Genomic DNA, 16,149 nt, shown 5'->3' with positions numbered 1-16,149 from the left:
AAATTCCGGAGCCCTTCACTACGGCGTCTCTCATAGCCTTAGTCGCTTTGGGACGTTAAACCCCATAAACCAAACCAAACTGTAGCGTGCAACGCCAAAAAGTACACCAGCGCAGAGACGAAAAGCCTGCGGCGGTCCCTCAGTGGTTCGAGCGCGCGCGCGAGAGCCAACTAACTTCTTCCTCTTCTAGTGCATGCACTACATCTGTCTCTTCGAATGCATGTATCAATATCAAACGTGGGTTTCTGGCCTTGGTCATATGGTTCTACGAGTTGGTGGGGGAGGGCAAGTATGTCTCTGATGTCTGCCAGCTCGTCGAGGAAAGCAATCGTTGTACCTTTGTTTAGATGTCGGTGTTCTTCGGTGAAGTTAGCAGCACTTGGGCTTGGCCATTCCGGATTTGGGCGACTCCCCTTGCGACGCCCAGTACTCGATCAAGGAGTAACTGGGTGCTCCCCTCATCGACGCCTTCGGCAGTTTCGATGTCTCCAGTACCTATGCAGGCGACGACACTTGATCGGGGCGGCACGCTCAATGCTTCGTCGAGGACGTTTAAGGCAACCTGATGAGTCACTGTCGTGGCTGCAGATATGGCTTTGTCCGTGGAAAGCTTGATCGACTTAGATCGAAGGTCGATGATCGCCCGACGTTCATTCAGGAAGTCCATTCCCAAAATCACGTCTCGCGAGCATTTCTGTAGGACCAGGAAGGTTGTAGCATAGGTTCACCCACTTACTGTAACTCTCGCTGCCAACGCATATGTAGTTCTCCTTGTCTAGGATGCTGGAGAATGTTTGGAGAAAGGCGTCGAATCAGACGGATGGCTCCCAAACGCCCTCCAACGTCTCCAGCATTTAAGATTGACAAAAAATTGTGTACATAACACCTTACCCACACATCGGTGACACAAGCAGCAACACCGCGCTAAAGGCTTTCCTCTCAGTGAACTTTAGGTCAGCAAAGTGCCCCCTCTGAATTTTTTAATGCCTCGAGGTCCATACAAGTTCCTTATGCACGTTCACCCTGTAAACGCGACCATTGGTTGACAAAACGGCGCATATGCGGAACAGCGATGAATCGTTTTTTATGCTTTATGATAAGAGAAACCTAATTTACCTTAGTTCCTACGCTAATACAGGCTCTTTCTTTATCCGCTTCGCCGTCCTTGTTGTGGTTTGCACAACTTGTTTTATTGTCACCTTGATCTTCTCAGAAACAAAGCGGGTAACATCTCGGCGTCCGGCTGTAATCATGGACGACGGGCTACCCGCCAGAGCCGCTGCATCAGCTACTGCGATGATGCTGGACGAATGGCCTGGTCACCGTCTGACCAACGTAGAAGGCGCCACTGCACGATTCTCGGGCACAACCGTCCATTTCCGGTCGCCATGTACCGCGGCCGACGGGCGCACATGCGAGATTGTCCGGTACCTGGCCGCTTGGAACGAATTTCTCAGCCAGGCCCACTTGGAGCTGCGCGAACTGCCCACTGTCAGCTGGGAGCTGCGTCTGGCGAGCTTCGACGGGCCGCACCCCGTGGATACCTGGCAGGACCAGCTGCACGAGACCGCAACACTCGTCTACTGGCTGCTGAAGACACACCGCTGTGTCACGGCCCTCGAAGTGGGACCGTACCGGCTGCGAGAGTATGAAGCGGTTCTCTGTCGTTGCCTTAAGGAGCAGTCCTCTGTGAAATATCTCAAGTTCCGATTTCCTCGGTTTCAAACGCACACGATGCTTTGTGACCTCATAACTTCTCTGGAGAGTCTGGAGGAATTCGAGTGCACGGCAGCCGAGGAATGTTCGGAGCCATTCATGGATGTTCTAACGGCGCTTCTCGCGACCACGACGTCACTGACTGTTCTCAAGATCCCAGAGTTGCGCATGAAAGCCCAGGACGCTGAAAAATTTTTGACCGCACTCCGCACGAACTCTACACTGAAAGAGCTCTCGCTGCACGATTCGTTCGCCAACGACAGTTCCCGGGTAGCTTTTGCAGAATATTTGAAGAACTGCTCTACATTAACGACGCTGAATATTGTGGCATCTAGCGGGCAAGCTCATGATTCGCTGCTGTCCATTCTGGAGAGCTTGCTAACGAATAAGCGGCTTTGCGACGTATGCCTCACGGGCTTTCTTTTTGAAAAGAGGAGCGTGCAGCTTTTGACGAAGATATTAGCAGAGAACGATGTCATTCGTGGCCTCAGCCTTGTTTCAGCCTTGAGCGATACTGAAACTGAGCGAGGAATGGCCGGCTTGCTCGTGGCGCTGGGTAAGAACGACACAATAAGAACAGTTAGATTTCCGCACCGGATGTTTCAACCGGAGCTATGGCGACAATTTCTGACACTGCTGCCAACAAAGCGAAGTGTACAAAAGGTGACTGTTGAGCTGGATACGACAGACAGTGACCGTTTGTGTGAAATTTACGAAACCCTGAACGACATCACCCCAGGAGAGCAAGTGCTTACCGCAAACTGCCGCGTTTGTTGCGTGTTCTACTTTTGCCAATGCTCTGGATATTCACAGTTCTCGGCGTGCCTCCGCAGCGGGACAGAAGACAAGTTTTCACGAGCTCTGCAACGCTTGTCATCATTCTCTCACGTTACGTCCGCGCACCTGGACATCTGGACGGCCGTATTGGAGGACAGCCACTGCTCAGCCATCGCTCGTTACATCGAAACGACGACCACGCTGAGAGAGCTGCATTTAATATCGTGGTGCCACAACTTCTTCTCGGACGCCCGGACCGAGCGCTGGAGAGGCATCGTGCTCTCGCTGTCCCGAAACACGAGCCTGGAAGAACTGCGGCTGAGGGCCGTGTGCATGCACCTGGAGGACGTCGAGCTTCTGGCGAGTGTGGTCAGGTCGAGCCGGCGCCTGCACACGGTCCACTTCATACCCGAGAGAACCAGCTGCGCCGCCACGTTCCTTCGGGCGCTGTCAGCCGGGCTGGCGGACAACTACACGCTCATCAGCTTCACCCTTCACTGGGGTGTCAACAGCGACATGGCCAGGGACTGGCTGGCCGTCTCCACTACCGCTGCACGCAACTCAGGCCTCTTGACACGTGCGGCTCGGTTCGTCGCTGGCGCTCGAAATGACAGGTAAGCTGCTTTCAGCTCACTTAAAAGGTAGGCTCTCGGAATAATGCATCAGTGCTTCATCTGTCGCGTTGTCAGAAAAAGAAAGACGATACCTTGATTGCGAATATTGACAAGTGCATGCTCACTGATTATATTGTATTCTCGCGCATATGATTTGCTTGGTGGCACGTGACTGGTACACTAGTATGTCAGTCACGCATGTAAGTGTGGACTGCTTTCTTTTCTGGCCGCCAAGGAGGTATTTATACTTGCTGGCATCCAATAAAACTTTAGTTGTGAGTCAGCGCTGTGTGGTGCCCCTTCTTCATCTCTGTCCTGTCGTTTGCGCTGTAGTTATGGATCATCAAAAACACCAACTTGCCCAACAAATGTTTTTGTCGAATTTCAGCTCCTAATCTGGCAGGTAACGGGAGCTCCTGAAGGGTCCGAAAAAGTCTGAAGTTTCCTAAGACGAAGTCAAAAGAGCTACTACTGGGGCTAGTTGGAAATACATACTTAAAGGAATTGGTGAGCGCTAAAAACCACGCTAGTCCTTTTTCCGTGGTTTTTAGCGCTCACCAATTCCTTTAACTAAGACGAAGGCTCCTCCAACCTTCAGGAGATTCGAACCGCAGGAGGTGCACGAAAGCACACAAAGCGTGGGAAGAATTGAGGCTCTTCAATTTTCGTTAAGGGTGCACTGACGCTTTGCAGAACGATGCTCAGTAAAAACTACCCTGTAGTGCGAAGCGCATCGAATCGTAATTACTGGAAACGCCGCATTAGAGACCCAGGAAACGAAAGTAGACTTGGGGAGAGGAAGCGCAGAATAACAACTAGATTCATTAACGAACATACGCTAGGTAAAAACGGCAAAAGTGCCACGCACGCGCGTCCACCGAATCTTTTTTCATCATTAGGCGTTTAATAAAAAAAACAAGAAAGGAAAGGACTGCAGCGATGTTCATGAGCAATGCAGGGAGTGCGCATAAATTTTTATCCCAAAAAAAGAGATACTAGAAACGTTTTAGGACGCGGCATTTGGGGATCGTTTTCTTTGGACAAACCAGGTGTGCTGCACCCATAAAAAATAACGAGCATTCACCGACGTCGCCCCTGCTGATATTTCGTTGGTCTAGGTGCGTTGCGAAAGCAGCCGACGTGTCCAAAGGGATTGGTCAAATGTTTAGGGGAATCCCCCAAGGTGGTGTAGATTTGTAATAAGGGAGTAATTACTCATTGGCATCCACCCGAGCGCAGCCATACGGCTACAAAGGAAAGCTATACAGCTTTTTCAGAAACTTCGTAGTTAAAAAAAAATTCGTCCTGGTCCGGGGTCGACCCCGGACCAGGACGAATTTTTCTTTAACTACGAAGTTTCTGAAAAAGCTGTATAGCTTTCCTTTGTAGCAGTATGGCTGCGCTCGGGTGGATGCCAATGAGTAATTACTCCCTTAGTCCAATGGGATTATGCTTTCCTGCTCTGGCCTGCACTGCTGACGCTACACACTGCACAAAACACTGGCACCCGTGACCACATTTCAATATCCTATGTGTCCAGACATACAAGTAGCTTAGGCTTGCGTCTTTCTATCGGTGCGTGCAGGACATGACCCGTAAACAGTGTGTATGTGGAAACCAACGAACCTTCACTTGCAGACAGAACGGACATGCTCACGTGCTCGTACATTCTAAAAATCCGTTCTCTGCAGAAGCATATAGTATGTTACCCCATCGCTGTAAAATGCCCATCTAGAACCCTAACAAGTTACCGCAAGCAACCCGGGCACTGGTTTTGCCGTTTGAAGAGACGTGCCAAAACCTTGGCGTACTAGACAAATTACTAGACAATGATTGAACTCACTGTCAATCACAATTTCTGTTGATGCTAGAAACTCGAAAGGCTAAGGAGAAAGTGCTTTCCTCCGTTTGATAACCAATGCACCCCTTTTCATCCAGCACTGCTCTTATGTGATAATGCAACTCTGGACATGTCTTGTGTTATTAGATTTTTAACAGAAGCAGGTTTTCTTGAAAGAATATAAATCATCACCCAGTGCTTTGCCTGATGCACCTCTGCCACTTTCTCATTACTGAGAAAAAAGATGAGTTTTTTTATTTGATTGGTTCCGAGCCCGAAGACCCTTGCCCCACAAGGATAGCCGCTGAGGCTCCTGACCTTCTTTAAAGCTTTTACCATTAGCCATTTATAAATTTCGTTTCCTCTGTTACTGCTTGGTAGCAAAAACTTTTTAGGCCTTCACCACCGATCCGACCACTTTCCGCCTCTATCAAATCCCGTTAAAAACTTTTCCTATGCTTTGTGCTTGACGCATGATATCCTTAGCTGCCTATGTGCCATTACACCCAACAAACAAACACACTTAAACTGATGACAGCGCTGCGCGCAACGGAAAGAAAAATGATGATATAATGTTAAGTGAAAAGAAGGGAGCAGAGTTAGGGAACAAATGTGAGTCCATGTCATCGTCATCATCATAATCATCATCCGCCTGTCTAGGCCCACTTCTGGTCAAAGGCGTCTACCATAACTCTCCAATTGGCCCTGCCCAGTGCCATCTGCGGCCACACTATCCCCGCAAGTGAGTCGATGTCCGAAATGAAGAAATGGCCTTGGGTAGGTCCTGTGATGAGACAATGTAGCTAATGGTCGTTAAGGGTAAGGGACTGTATTCCGAAAGCAAGCAAGCATAGCAGCGGATGGCAGAAGGTCAGGTTGGCGGGTGAGGTTAGGAAGTTTGCTAAAATAAAATAGCCGCAGCTGGCACAGGACCGGGTTCCTGTCAGTGGGAGAGCCTTTTGTCCTGCATTGGAGTGTAGTTAGCTTCATGATGATGATGAGGCAATTAATGAACTGCGTGATTTAAAAAAAGGAAATGGCATTTACCTTCGGTCGTCGAGATTCTCGACTAAAGCAGGACCGGATAATCGTAAACAAACTCCTTATTTGAGTTTGTTGACAGTATTGCTCAAGGTGTCTTCACATTGAATTTCTGTATTAGTTCTTTTCAGCGATGCGTGACCTGCTGAATGCAGTTAGCACAATCATGTTCTCGCGAACGGGCGTGACAGTATTGCGGCGCGCCTCCCTATACGTCAGCAGTTATGGCGACTGTTTTCTGGCCATGCTTGCAGATGTCGCCACTATACCGCTATAGTCGCCACTATAGTCTGCTCGTTTCCATTTTGAGCAGTCGCCATGAAAAGAAGCGGTGTATTCAGCGGTCTCATCAGGCTTGACCGCATCATAGGCGCGCTGAGACACTGGCGTTCCCGATGTCCGAACGCAACAATCGACCGCGCTCTTCAACGAACGGCCACATCCGAAACACAATGGGATGTGGCGTGCCCTCTATTGTCGACTGACAGAAATACTTCGAGCAGCGTTGTCTCGGACCGACCGGTGAAAACTGAGTGTAGATGGCGTCAGTGCAAAGAGCTCGCTCATGCTTCCTAAATTCTGAAAACTGAAAACTGGACTTGGGAATTAAATGGCGCAGTAACTGACTCCCTGCATGCCGAACACCTAAAGCGCGCTGTGAGGAAAGCGATGAAGGGGAAAAAAAGAGAACTAAGGATGGCGCCCTGTTCGATGTCTCCGGAATAACTTCTATCACCTGGGCGTAGCCTTTTAAGAGTTGGGGTTCATCAACGCTTACTGACATCGAATAGAACACGTTTATATCTATACCGAAACGCAGGAGCCGAGGCCGGGACAGACCGCGCTGTAGTACGTGTAGCTTCTGTATTAAAGGAATCACTCTTTCTAGAGCCTTGGGAATATCGTACTTGAAACGGCGCAAACGAGGCAGGAACGTGGAAAGAGATTAACGCACAGGGGATGCGTAATCCTGGCCCGTCTTCTGAAAGAGGAACGGTCATTTTGCTAACTTTATCATACTGTATTGCTAATTCTGCACTGAAGTTGGTGATGTCTCATGGGCGTTATCTGTAGAGAAAAAGAACTATTTTTTACGAAGGAAAAAGTACTCTGTTATGCTGTACTACAGGGTCTGTTCTTAAAGCAGTAGGACTGGTTTTTTCCTGGGCGAACGGGCGGACGAGAGGCGGTCTGCGCGTGCAGGATCGTTGAAGGGGGGGATATTGGGAATTCTGGGGAAAATCGGCAGTCGGCTCTCGGCCTTTGAAGAGAGCAGGTCGCTTGTACTGTGAACCCCTGTCGAAACGTCTCGTCACGCAGAATTATGGAGCGTTTACCGGATCAGCAATACGCGATGAAATTTTGTGTAAATTTTGGTAAAACGGGCAAAGAGACTTACGACATGATTAAGGAGGCCTACGGTGACGCTGCCATGGATAGATCAGACGTTTTTTGAGTGGCACAAGTTGTTCCGAGAAGGTTAGGAAAGAGTGGAAGACGACGATCGCTCCGGACGCCCTTCGACCAGCAAGACCAACGAAAATGTGTAGCAAGTGAAACATTTACTGAGCAGTTATCGTAGGATGAGTATCAGAACTACTGTTGATGACTTGAGTTTTCCTCAAACCCAAGGTTTTGAGATCGTGACAGAAAACTTAGCCATGAGGAAAGTGTGCGCGAAGTTGGTGCCGGAGTGTTGTCAGAGGAGCAAAAGGCCGACCGGAAAGCGATCTGCTAGAATCTTGATCATGTGAATGAGGACCCCGAGTTTTTGCCCAGCACATGGCGGCAACGCTGCCTCAGGCCCCCTACAGCCCCGCCTTGGCCCCGCCAGACTTTTTTCTATTCTCGAGAATAAAATCGACGCTCAAAGGGAAACATCGCGGATCGGTAGAGGCGGTTCAACAGGCCGTGACGAGGGACCTAAACAGCATTCTGGTCCAGGCGTTCCTGGAGGCATACGAAAACTGGAAAACTCATGGGCAGCAGCGTGTAGGTGCGGAAGGGTGCTACTTTGAAGAATTCTAATCGTTTGTACTATTCTCTTGAATAAATTTTATGAAAAAAAATGAGTCCTACTACTTTCAGAACAGACCCTGTAAGTGGATGAATTTGGATAACATGTTCCTTTTAACATTGGAGAAATGGAATATCGCGTCGTTTATCTACGTAGCGACCGTTGTGCCGTGCCAGGTCTGGAATTTTCTCCCGCTGTCGCTCAGTGGCCAGTCGAGTTCACATTTGCTTCAGCCAGTCACAATGTACTACGTATGCTGTCAATTACTGGGGGCTCATGCGCGGCGAAGCTTGTGGGCGCTTTCTGGGGTCGAATCGCACTTGCATATAATGAACAGTCTCTAAGTTCCCGTGTTTTTGTTTTAAGCCAGCCCGAAGTGCGCCTCCATTTGTAGGCCTTCATTCAATGCGGCCTTTCATCGTCGTCAATATAATTATACGCCTAACCATGTACGATGCAAGACAAAAGACCTTTCTCACTGACCTCCAATTAAGCCTGTACTGCACCAGCTGCGACCACCTTGTCCTCGCCGATTTCTTAAACTGATCGCCCCACCTATATGGTACGCTCGCATGATAAGGTGCACTAAGGTACGCTTAGCTACGCTAGTAAACAATGAGCTAATAAACAATAAGGTATGCTAAGCTGATAAGTAACTCTTAAGTAACGCTGTCAGAGATTTCCTGCTCGAAATAGGGGCTGCAGTTTTTAAAAATCATTCACAGGGACTATTTGTCGAGGCGATAAGTGAAAACAACTGAAAACAAAGCCGCTTTCCGAAAACCCCGATGAAAACGGCTTTCTTTGGTACATGCTTGAACACACGACACCATCATGCTGCCCTCCCATGAATCCGAATTTCTCACCCGTCGTACCAATGCGGGCATTAGTACTTGCGAGGAGAGTCAACGACCCTGAGGGCGTGTGCATGGTACGCGCTTCTCTGCGTGGTAACCACGAGGGCCTCACGAAAGCCGACTGCGCATTGGCGAGTGAGGCAGGCGACGCTTCGGATGCTCGCATCACAGCATCCCTGCTCCGTCGTGTATTTAATGAGCCAATCATGGCCGGCGAAGAATTCGCGTGACCAGGCGCACTTACTGGTTCTCTCGATGGCTGTTAACCGATCTCTCAATTTCGCGCAATTTCCTGGCTCACTGGAGCTCCGTTATCAGTAAAGATGACAAACTTTGGACACTTGGGACCCTAATCAAGCTAGTCTTAGTAATCACTCTTAGTGTCCGTATAATGAATAACTGATAATTATGGTCAGCGTGTAATCACGACTCTTTCTCCACGACAGCTAAAATACGCAGCGCAACTTTGACAAGGGGATGAAGCAAAGACTGCGTATTTTACCTGTCATGAATTACCAGCTAGCTCGAGCAGCCAAGCTTGCATATTTATGCAAGCAGGGAAAGCTTTTCTCTTTTGTGCAAAAATTTATAGTTGTGTTGACTTTCTTTTGCAGAAGATGTCAGGTGACATCAAAATACCAAGGAAAGGACAAAGGTTTTCACAATCAGTGTGATGCTCCTCCATCTCAATATCGCTCTTCTTATATGCGGCGGACCAGCATTAGACACATTGTGTTCGAATCCCACCACCCTAATCTTACGCGCTTAAAAATCCTTAAGCGTTGCTCCAGGTATGAGGAAAGATGATGGTGTCAGCAAAGCAAGCCTGACAACGCCAATGCAAAGAGTGCGGCACCAGATTTTCATGATTTTGCTCACAGCGCAACAAGAACGGGACACGAGACGAAAGAATGACACAAACAAGCGCTGACTATCAACTGGTTTTTATTGAAGAACGAAACGTGTATATATACAAACATCAAAACACTTATGAAGAGAACAGAAGTTATCTGGAAGGCACGTGGAAGGTCAGATAACTCAATTCCCTTTCCGATAATGCAATGGAAGGGCTGCTGATACACATCGTACACTTGCGGTGAATATAGAAGGCCTCCGTTACCTCGCGTGTTAGTTTATCGCTGTGTCGGAACAGGATGCGCGTGTTCTTGTAATCAGGAAGGTATTTGCACTCCTCGCATCGAAAGGTAGACTGTCACCTTTTGCTTTCCTTTTTGCGTAATCTTTCTCGTGCTCTCAAGGCAGTTCCTGTAGTGGGCGCTTGTGTGAGAAAGGCGATCATTTTTTCTTGTGTTCTCATGCTCCATGAGACGCCTATTGACACACTTGCTAGTTTGGCCAATGTACATGGCACCGCATGAGAAGGGGACCTGATATACCACTCCCCATCTTCTAAAGTGCAGGCGATTAAACAAGAATTTCAAGTTCTGGCCTTCTTTCAAGCTACAGAACGTAGACTTCAACTAGTTCAAGTCAAGCACGGGGCCCTTTTTCCGGTGTAGTGATCGCGTCTATTCGCTCACCGCACATGATGCTGAGAAATGGACGCTTAACTGATCCCAAATAAGCTTTGCTCTAATTTCTTTTTTTTTTTGCGCGCGACAGGGAGTGTGCGCAGTCTCTGGAGCTGATCGCCCGACATCCTGCTCTCCCGAGGAAGGTCGTCGAAGTGGCGTCTGTCAGCCAACCGGACGCTGCCGTCCTCCTGCGGGAAGCTGTGAACAGCTTGGAGGGTCTGCACGACTTCATGCGCCTGGCCGGCGTCGTCAGGGAGCGGGTTGTGTGCGACTCAAGGGCGGAGAGGCGCCTGCAACTGGACGACCTCGACGAACAGTGCTGGAGCAGAGTTAGGCGTTACCTGACCTTCGGGGACATCAGAGACTCTGTCATTGCAGTCCCGGATCGCTAAAAGTTAAAGCGTGAAACTTGAGCACGAGTGTCGATATATTACAGTTCGTGTACCCAACGGCGCTAGTTACGTTCCATGTTAATAATATCTTCGTGCAGTGCACGGTAAGTGATAACTGAGCAAGCAAACAAAAAATTGTAACCTATCTGTTTGTCGAGAATAGGTGAAAGCACTAAATGGAATGCAGGGAAAGTGTGGCACATTCCAGGACGGGAACATCCCGTCGACGTTTTCGAGTGGCCTGCGCCCTTCGGCTGGTTCGATGGGCAGAACGGCAGGGCTCTTGGTCCCGGAGTCGTGCGGTAGCGTTCATTCAAACACAGAGAACGAAGGCCCTAAGCCACGGACTGTTAAGCGGCGGTAACGAGGGCTCTTTTATTGACGCGCGTCCCCTGATCTTTAGTTAAAGGATCTCTCGGACACACACAACCATCACCTCGACGGCACGAACCCCGTGCCAACCATCGTCGGCACGCATGTTGACCCGGCGCAGCAGCTTGCGAAGGGTTCGCAGAGGGAACACGGAGACGGGCAGCACTCAGAAGGAACATTTCGGAAGTGCGCTTGGTACTTACTCAGAGGTTTGGCTTCAGTTCGCCGTCAGGATGAAGGTTATGTTCGGGCTCAAATTCATCGGGAATGCCAGCCGATGTTCTTTTTGAGATTTATTCGAGTGGAAGTGGTAACTGAGCAGCGATGTGTGATTTAGAGAAGTGATGTTGAAAGGAATGTTTGAGGTAAGCTTTTGAAAATTAGTTTACAGATTAGGGTTTGGGAGATGATACCGAGTCGTGTGTGTGAGGGAAGATTTTGATCAAAATGCTTCATTGATGTGGTATTCAGCCTTGTTTTTTACGAGAGAGGCCTTAAGGTCCGTGTAATGACAAATGTCGGGGCGTTTAGGGGCTCACGTAGTTTAGACAAATGGTTCTGAAATGAAGCTCGTTAGGACTGATGCTTGGGCGAGTTGGTATGCCATGATCAAGAAGAACAGCGCGAAAAGACAAGGACCACAGGAAGATACACAAAGCAGCGCTTGTCTTTGTGTATCTTCCTGTGGTCCTTGTCTTTTCGCGCTGTTCTTCTTGATCATGTTCTGAAATGGTTGGTCGCACGCGGGCTAGTTTTCAGGAGCGTTAGTCGGAATGCTGCCTTAGTGCTCGCTTTCTTACTGCTAGGCCACCTAGCCGGATCTCCTGTCCCCGTCCCGCTAGCCATTGCCGGCTGCTAGACGACGCCTGAGCACCGCGTGTCCTGCGCCTATATGGAGCATATCGAAGTAGATCATGACGTGTCAGCCGCCGCAGTAGCAGATCCAGTGCTTTGCGCCAAAGTTGCGTTCCTTGGCGAGTCGCTTAAGCTCCGTGGCGTATTGCGAAATAGTGTCGGACGGCAGTTGGTCAAGCTTGTCGAATTTGTGGCGTCCAGCGAGCTCTGATTTCTTGTTGTCCAAGTGACGGTTCAGATGTCGAACCAGCTCGTCGTGTCCCTCCTCCTCGAGATGTTTGGGTAGTGGCAAAGCGCTGATGATTCCGTATGGGTGCTCACCGCATTAGCATAGGAGCAGTGCCCGCTACTTCGCCGGAGCAGTAACGTCATTGGCCTCGAATATGAACTGGAGACGTTCGAGCCAGCACGACCAGTCGGAGCCTCCTTCGAACTCTTCAATCCTGATGTTACCAATGCTGCCCGAAGATGATGATGATGTCCTCAGGCTTAATGGCACACACCCACGGCGGGGAATTGTCCGGGGTGCATAGCGGATACAAACGCACAGTGGACGGGTCGGTTGCCTCGTCGTCGTCGCGGGGGACGTTCTGGTGCGCTCGCTCGCCTAGGTCAAGCTACGGGCAGCAGCTCTGAGTTCCTAAAATAAATTCCCTACCAGCCCCAACTGAGCCGATACAACTTGATACTACTTACTGTGGGCTACACGCCTCTCCACAACTAATGAGGCTAACAGTAATAGTTAAAAATTTGACTATTCAGTATTAGTTAGTCGCGCTGTTTGTTGTGGCATTATCACCTGAGTATCCCCCTTTTTTTACATCACCACTTGGCTGCCAATGTAAACGCACAAAATAAATCACTGAGCCTTTCGGAAGGAAATCAGGGAGTTGTGAGTCACATTTGGGGGAGAAAAAAAGCCAACTGCTTACCTCGGTTCTTCCGAAGTTTCATTTTCCTTTTCAGTAACGTCAGGCTGAATGTCCTCCCGACGGAATGGGATATAGTGATTAGCTGTATATGGGTCAGGAGATGACTTCGACAGTTTTACTTCATGGCACTCGTTATGATAGCACAAACAATCGCAATTAATCTATATTCTTCCTTTGTTTCTCTCCAATATAAATTCACAGGCGTGCTGAGACTTTCTTTAGAGTGGCGGCTCCATGATTTGCTTCTCATTCGTATTTATGGAAGCCTCACGGCTTCCATAAAGATCAAAAAGTCCTTTGAAGGTGAGAACAGGAGTTCCTCTTACCATACAGAGATTTAGAGATTGAGGGCTGGCACAATAGCTTTAATATACGACTGAGAAGAAAAACGTGCAGCCTGGTTACTTTTGACAAAGACTGTACACTTCAGAAGAGATGAGGCTTGGGCATGTTGGTAAGACATACTTAAGGCAAACAAATAGCGCACACGAGAAGACTGGACAAGCGAGGAGACACAGACAAGCGCTAACTTTCAACAGACGGTTTATTGCAAAATCGGGAGCATATATACACATGTCAATCAATCAATCAATCAATCAATCAATCATTTTATTTCCTTAGAAAAGGAGGAGTACGGGACTAAAAGCTCGAGCAGCTTGACGAGGTCCCGACCCCTTGTTAGTTGGCATGACAGCAGGATGACGGCCAGTCTTACACAAAAATGAAAAAATATCACAAAGCAACGGGTAATACAGAATGAAGCAAGACGGCAATCAATCGGAGAAGCAACAAAAGGTAATACAGATAAATCAACACACATAAGCAACATTAGTGAACAAAATTAGGCGAATAGGAAGGCATGGTTTAGTCTTGCAAATGAAGAAGTTGACAAAAACATTTAATGCGACAGTTTCGGTTTCTGGAGGGATCAAAATTTTGTCGGTCTAGTAAGTTTAACAGCGAAGGTAATGTATAAGATAGAGATTGTTCATCATAGGAGGTTCTCGGGGTGTGTACAAACCACATTTCTTTATGTCAGGTCTGACGAATATTTGTGTTTTCTTCCAGCATTGTCCTGTGTACTTCTCCTCCTTGTGAATGCGTCTTTTTCGCTGGTTTTCTACATACCATGCACCAACTGGCCCAACAAGCTACGCTTCTTCAATGTTTTCTTGGAGTTTTGCCAGATGAGTTATGTAATCAATGCCAAACTTCACAAAACCTTTGTAGCACAACATCAACCTGTAATTATAAAAACAAAACACAGGAAGAATTTCATATTTTGGAAAAAGTGGTTTTGTGGAGTATGTATAATGGACATCAGCTATGTAACGTACAGCTCTTTTTTGTAGCAAATGTAGTTTCTGCAAGTTTGTCACGCCAGTTGTGCCCCACACCACAATGCAATACTGCATGACAGATACCACCAGTGCATTGTACAACATTAATTTTACCTTGGTCGGGAGAATGCGACGCAGACGAGCAATGACACCAATGGCAGATGACAATTTTGATTGTAGGTGATCAACATGCTCATTCCAGGTAAGGTGCTTTGAAAAATGCACCCCAAGGATGTTAACGGAGTCCACTATCTCTAACTGCTCACTGCCCAGACACAAATTCATATTAGTTGTCAACATCTTACCTCTAGGCGTGTACAAGATTACTTTTGTTTTCTTCGGGTTGATTTTTAAACAGTTTATCGCGGACCAGCGTTCTAAGTCAGACAGCGTCTTATTAGCCTTTATTTCTAAATCTGTTTCCACGTTGCCTGTAATAAAAATGGTTGTGTCATCGGCATAAGAAACGAATGTAGCATTGTCTGTGCAGCTTGCAATGTCATTTATGTAAATTAAGAATAAAAGTGGGCCCAAAATGCTTCCTTGCGGCACACCAGTGGTAACTGCCTTCCGTGAAGATATTGCGTTATTGGCATCTACAAACTGTGACCTGTGGGGCAGATAAGATGACAAAAGTGAGTGGGCGATTCCACGCACACCATACATTTCTAATTTGTTAAGAAGAATGGAATGATTAATTAAATCAAAAGCCTTAGAGAAGTCTATATATATGCCTAACGCCATATGCTTACACCTGAACGTGTCTAAAATTATTTCTTTTTGGCTCAGGAGGGCTGTTTCCGTAGAGCGATGCTTTCTAAAACCATGTTGAAAGTCTGCAATCAAATGGTGGCGGTTGAAGAATGAGAGTAATCGCTCATGCATTATCTTCTCAATGCCCCTAGAAAATACTGGAACTATTGATATAGGCCGATAATTATTCAGTGCAGTTTTATCACCGCGCTTGAAGACGCGAACAACGCGGGTGATTTGCATCCTCTTAGGAAAGGTACCTGTTGATAATATTATGTTATACACATGGGCAAGAATAGGGCTTATAATATCGAGCACAAACTTTACAGGGCGAATCTGGATACCATCGGCATCTAGTGACTTGCTATTGCTTGTAGCTCTGATACATGAAAAAACTTCAAGAGAGGTAGTGGGAGCAAGGAAAAGCGATGCTCCATTCCTGTTTACTGGAAGAAACTGAGCGTAGTTAGTGAGGCTGTGTTCTAAGTCCTGTAGCGGTGCTTGAGTAAAAACGTCATTAAATGCGTCTGGTACTGCATCTCCAGAAATTTGCTGCCCATCATGTTTCAATATATCAGGCATAGCTGAGTAGGAGCTAGGCTGTAACAAAGCATTCAATTTGCGCCAAAGTACATCACTTCGCTGGTTAGCAGGGTCACTAAATATTGCTAAAAAATAAGCATCTTTGGCTGCTCTAAGTTTTTTTGTTAAACTGTTTCTGTATTTCTTAAACTTCTTAAGTAAGGCTTCATCCCTAGAATTTACAAATTTGGCATATAAAAAATGTTTTTGTTTAATCATGTCAAGAAGCTCAGGGGTCAGCCAAGGTTTCCGCGCTTTTGATGGCCTTGTAATTTTTTTGCGTGGAAAGTGTGTATCATATAATGGTTTAAAAATATTAATAAAAGCGGAATATGCAGAGTCACTGTCTTGTGCGCAATAAAGGCTATCCCAAGTTTGCTGAGCAATGGCGTGGCGGAAAGCCTCCAGATTTGATGGCGTGATTGACTGAACATAAACTGGTTGCTTAATTTTCTGAATCAAATGATTGATCTTACTTACTAGTAAAATGATGCCTAGATGGTCACTGATATCAGTGTACAGAACG

General features: G+C 47.5%; 1 protein-coding gene across 1 annotated transcript; it reads left to right on the top strand.

The window, feature by feature from the left end:
• The first annotated feature begins 1,251 nt into the window (after positions 1–1,251).
• Positions 1,252–10,789, top strand: LOC149345777 (uncharacterized). The gene is made up of 2 exons (XM_089585287.1): positions 1,252–3,107; positions 10,486–10,789. Exons 1-2 carry the CDS (start codon positions 1,252–1,254, stop codon positions 10,787–10,789), a joined length of 2,160 nt encoding a protein of 719 aa, XP_089441413.1.
• The last annotated feature ends 5,360 nt before the right edge of the window (positions 10,790–16,149 follow it).

This window comes from Amblyomma mixtum, chromosome 4 (genome assembly GCF_055824585.1).
Source record: "Amblyomma mixtum isolate Tamu chromosome 4, ASM5582458v1, whole genome shotgun sequence".
Taxonomy (NCBI): domain Eukaryota; kingdom Metazoa; phylum Arthropoda; class Arachnida; order Ixodida; family Ixodidae; genus Amblyomma; species Amblyomma mixtum.
This window is presented reverse-complemented; position numbering and strand designations above follow the sequence as displayed.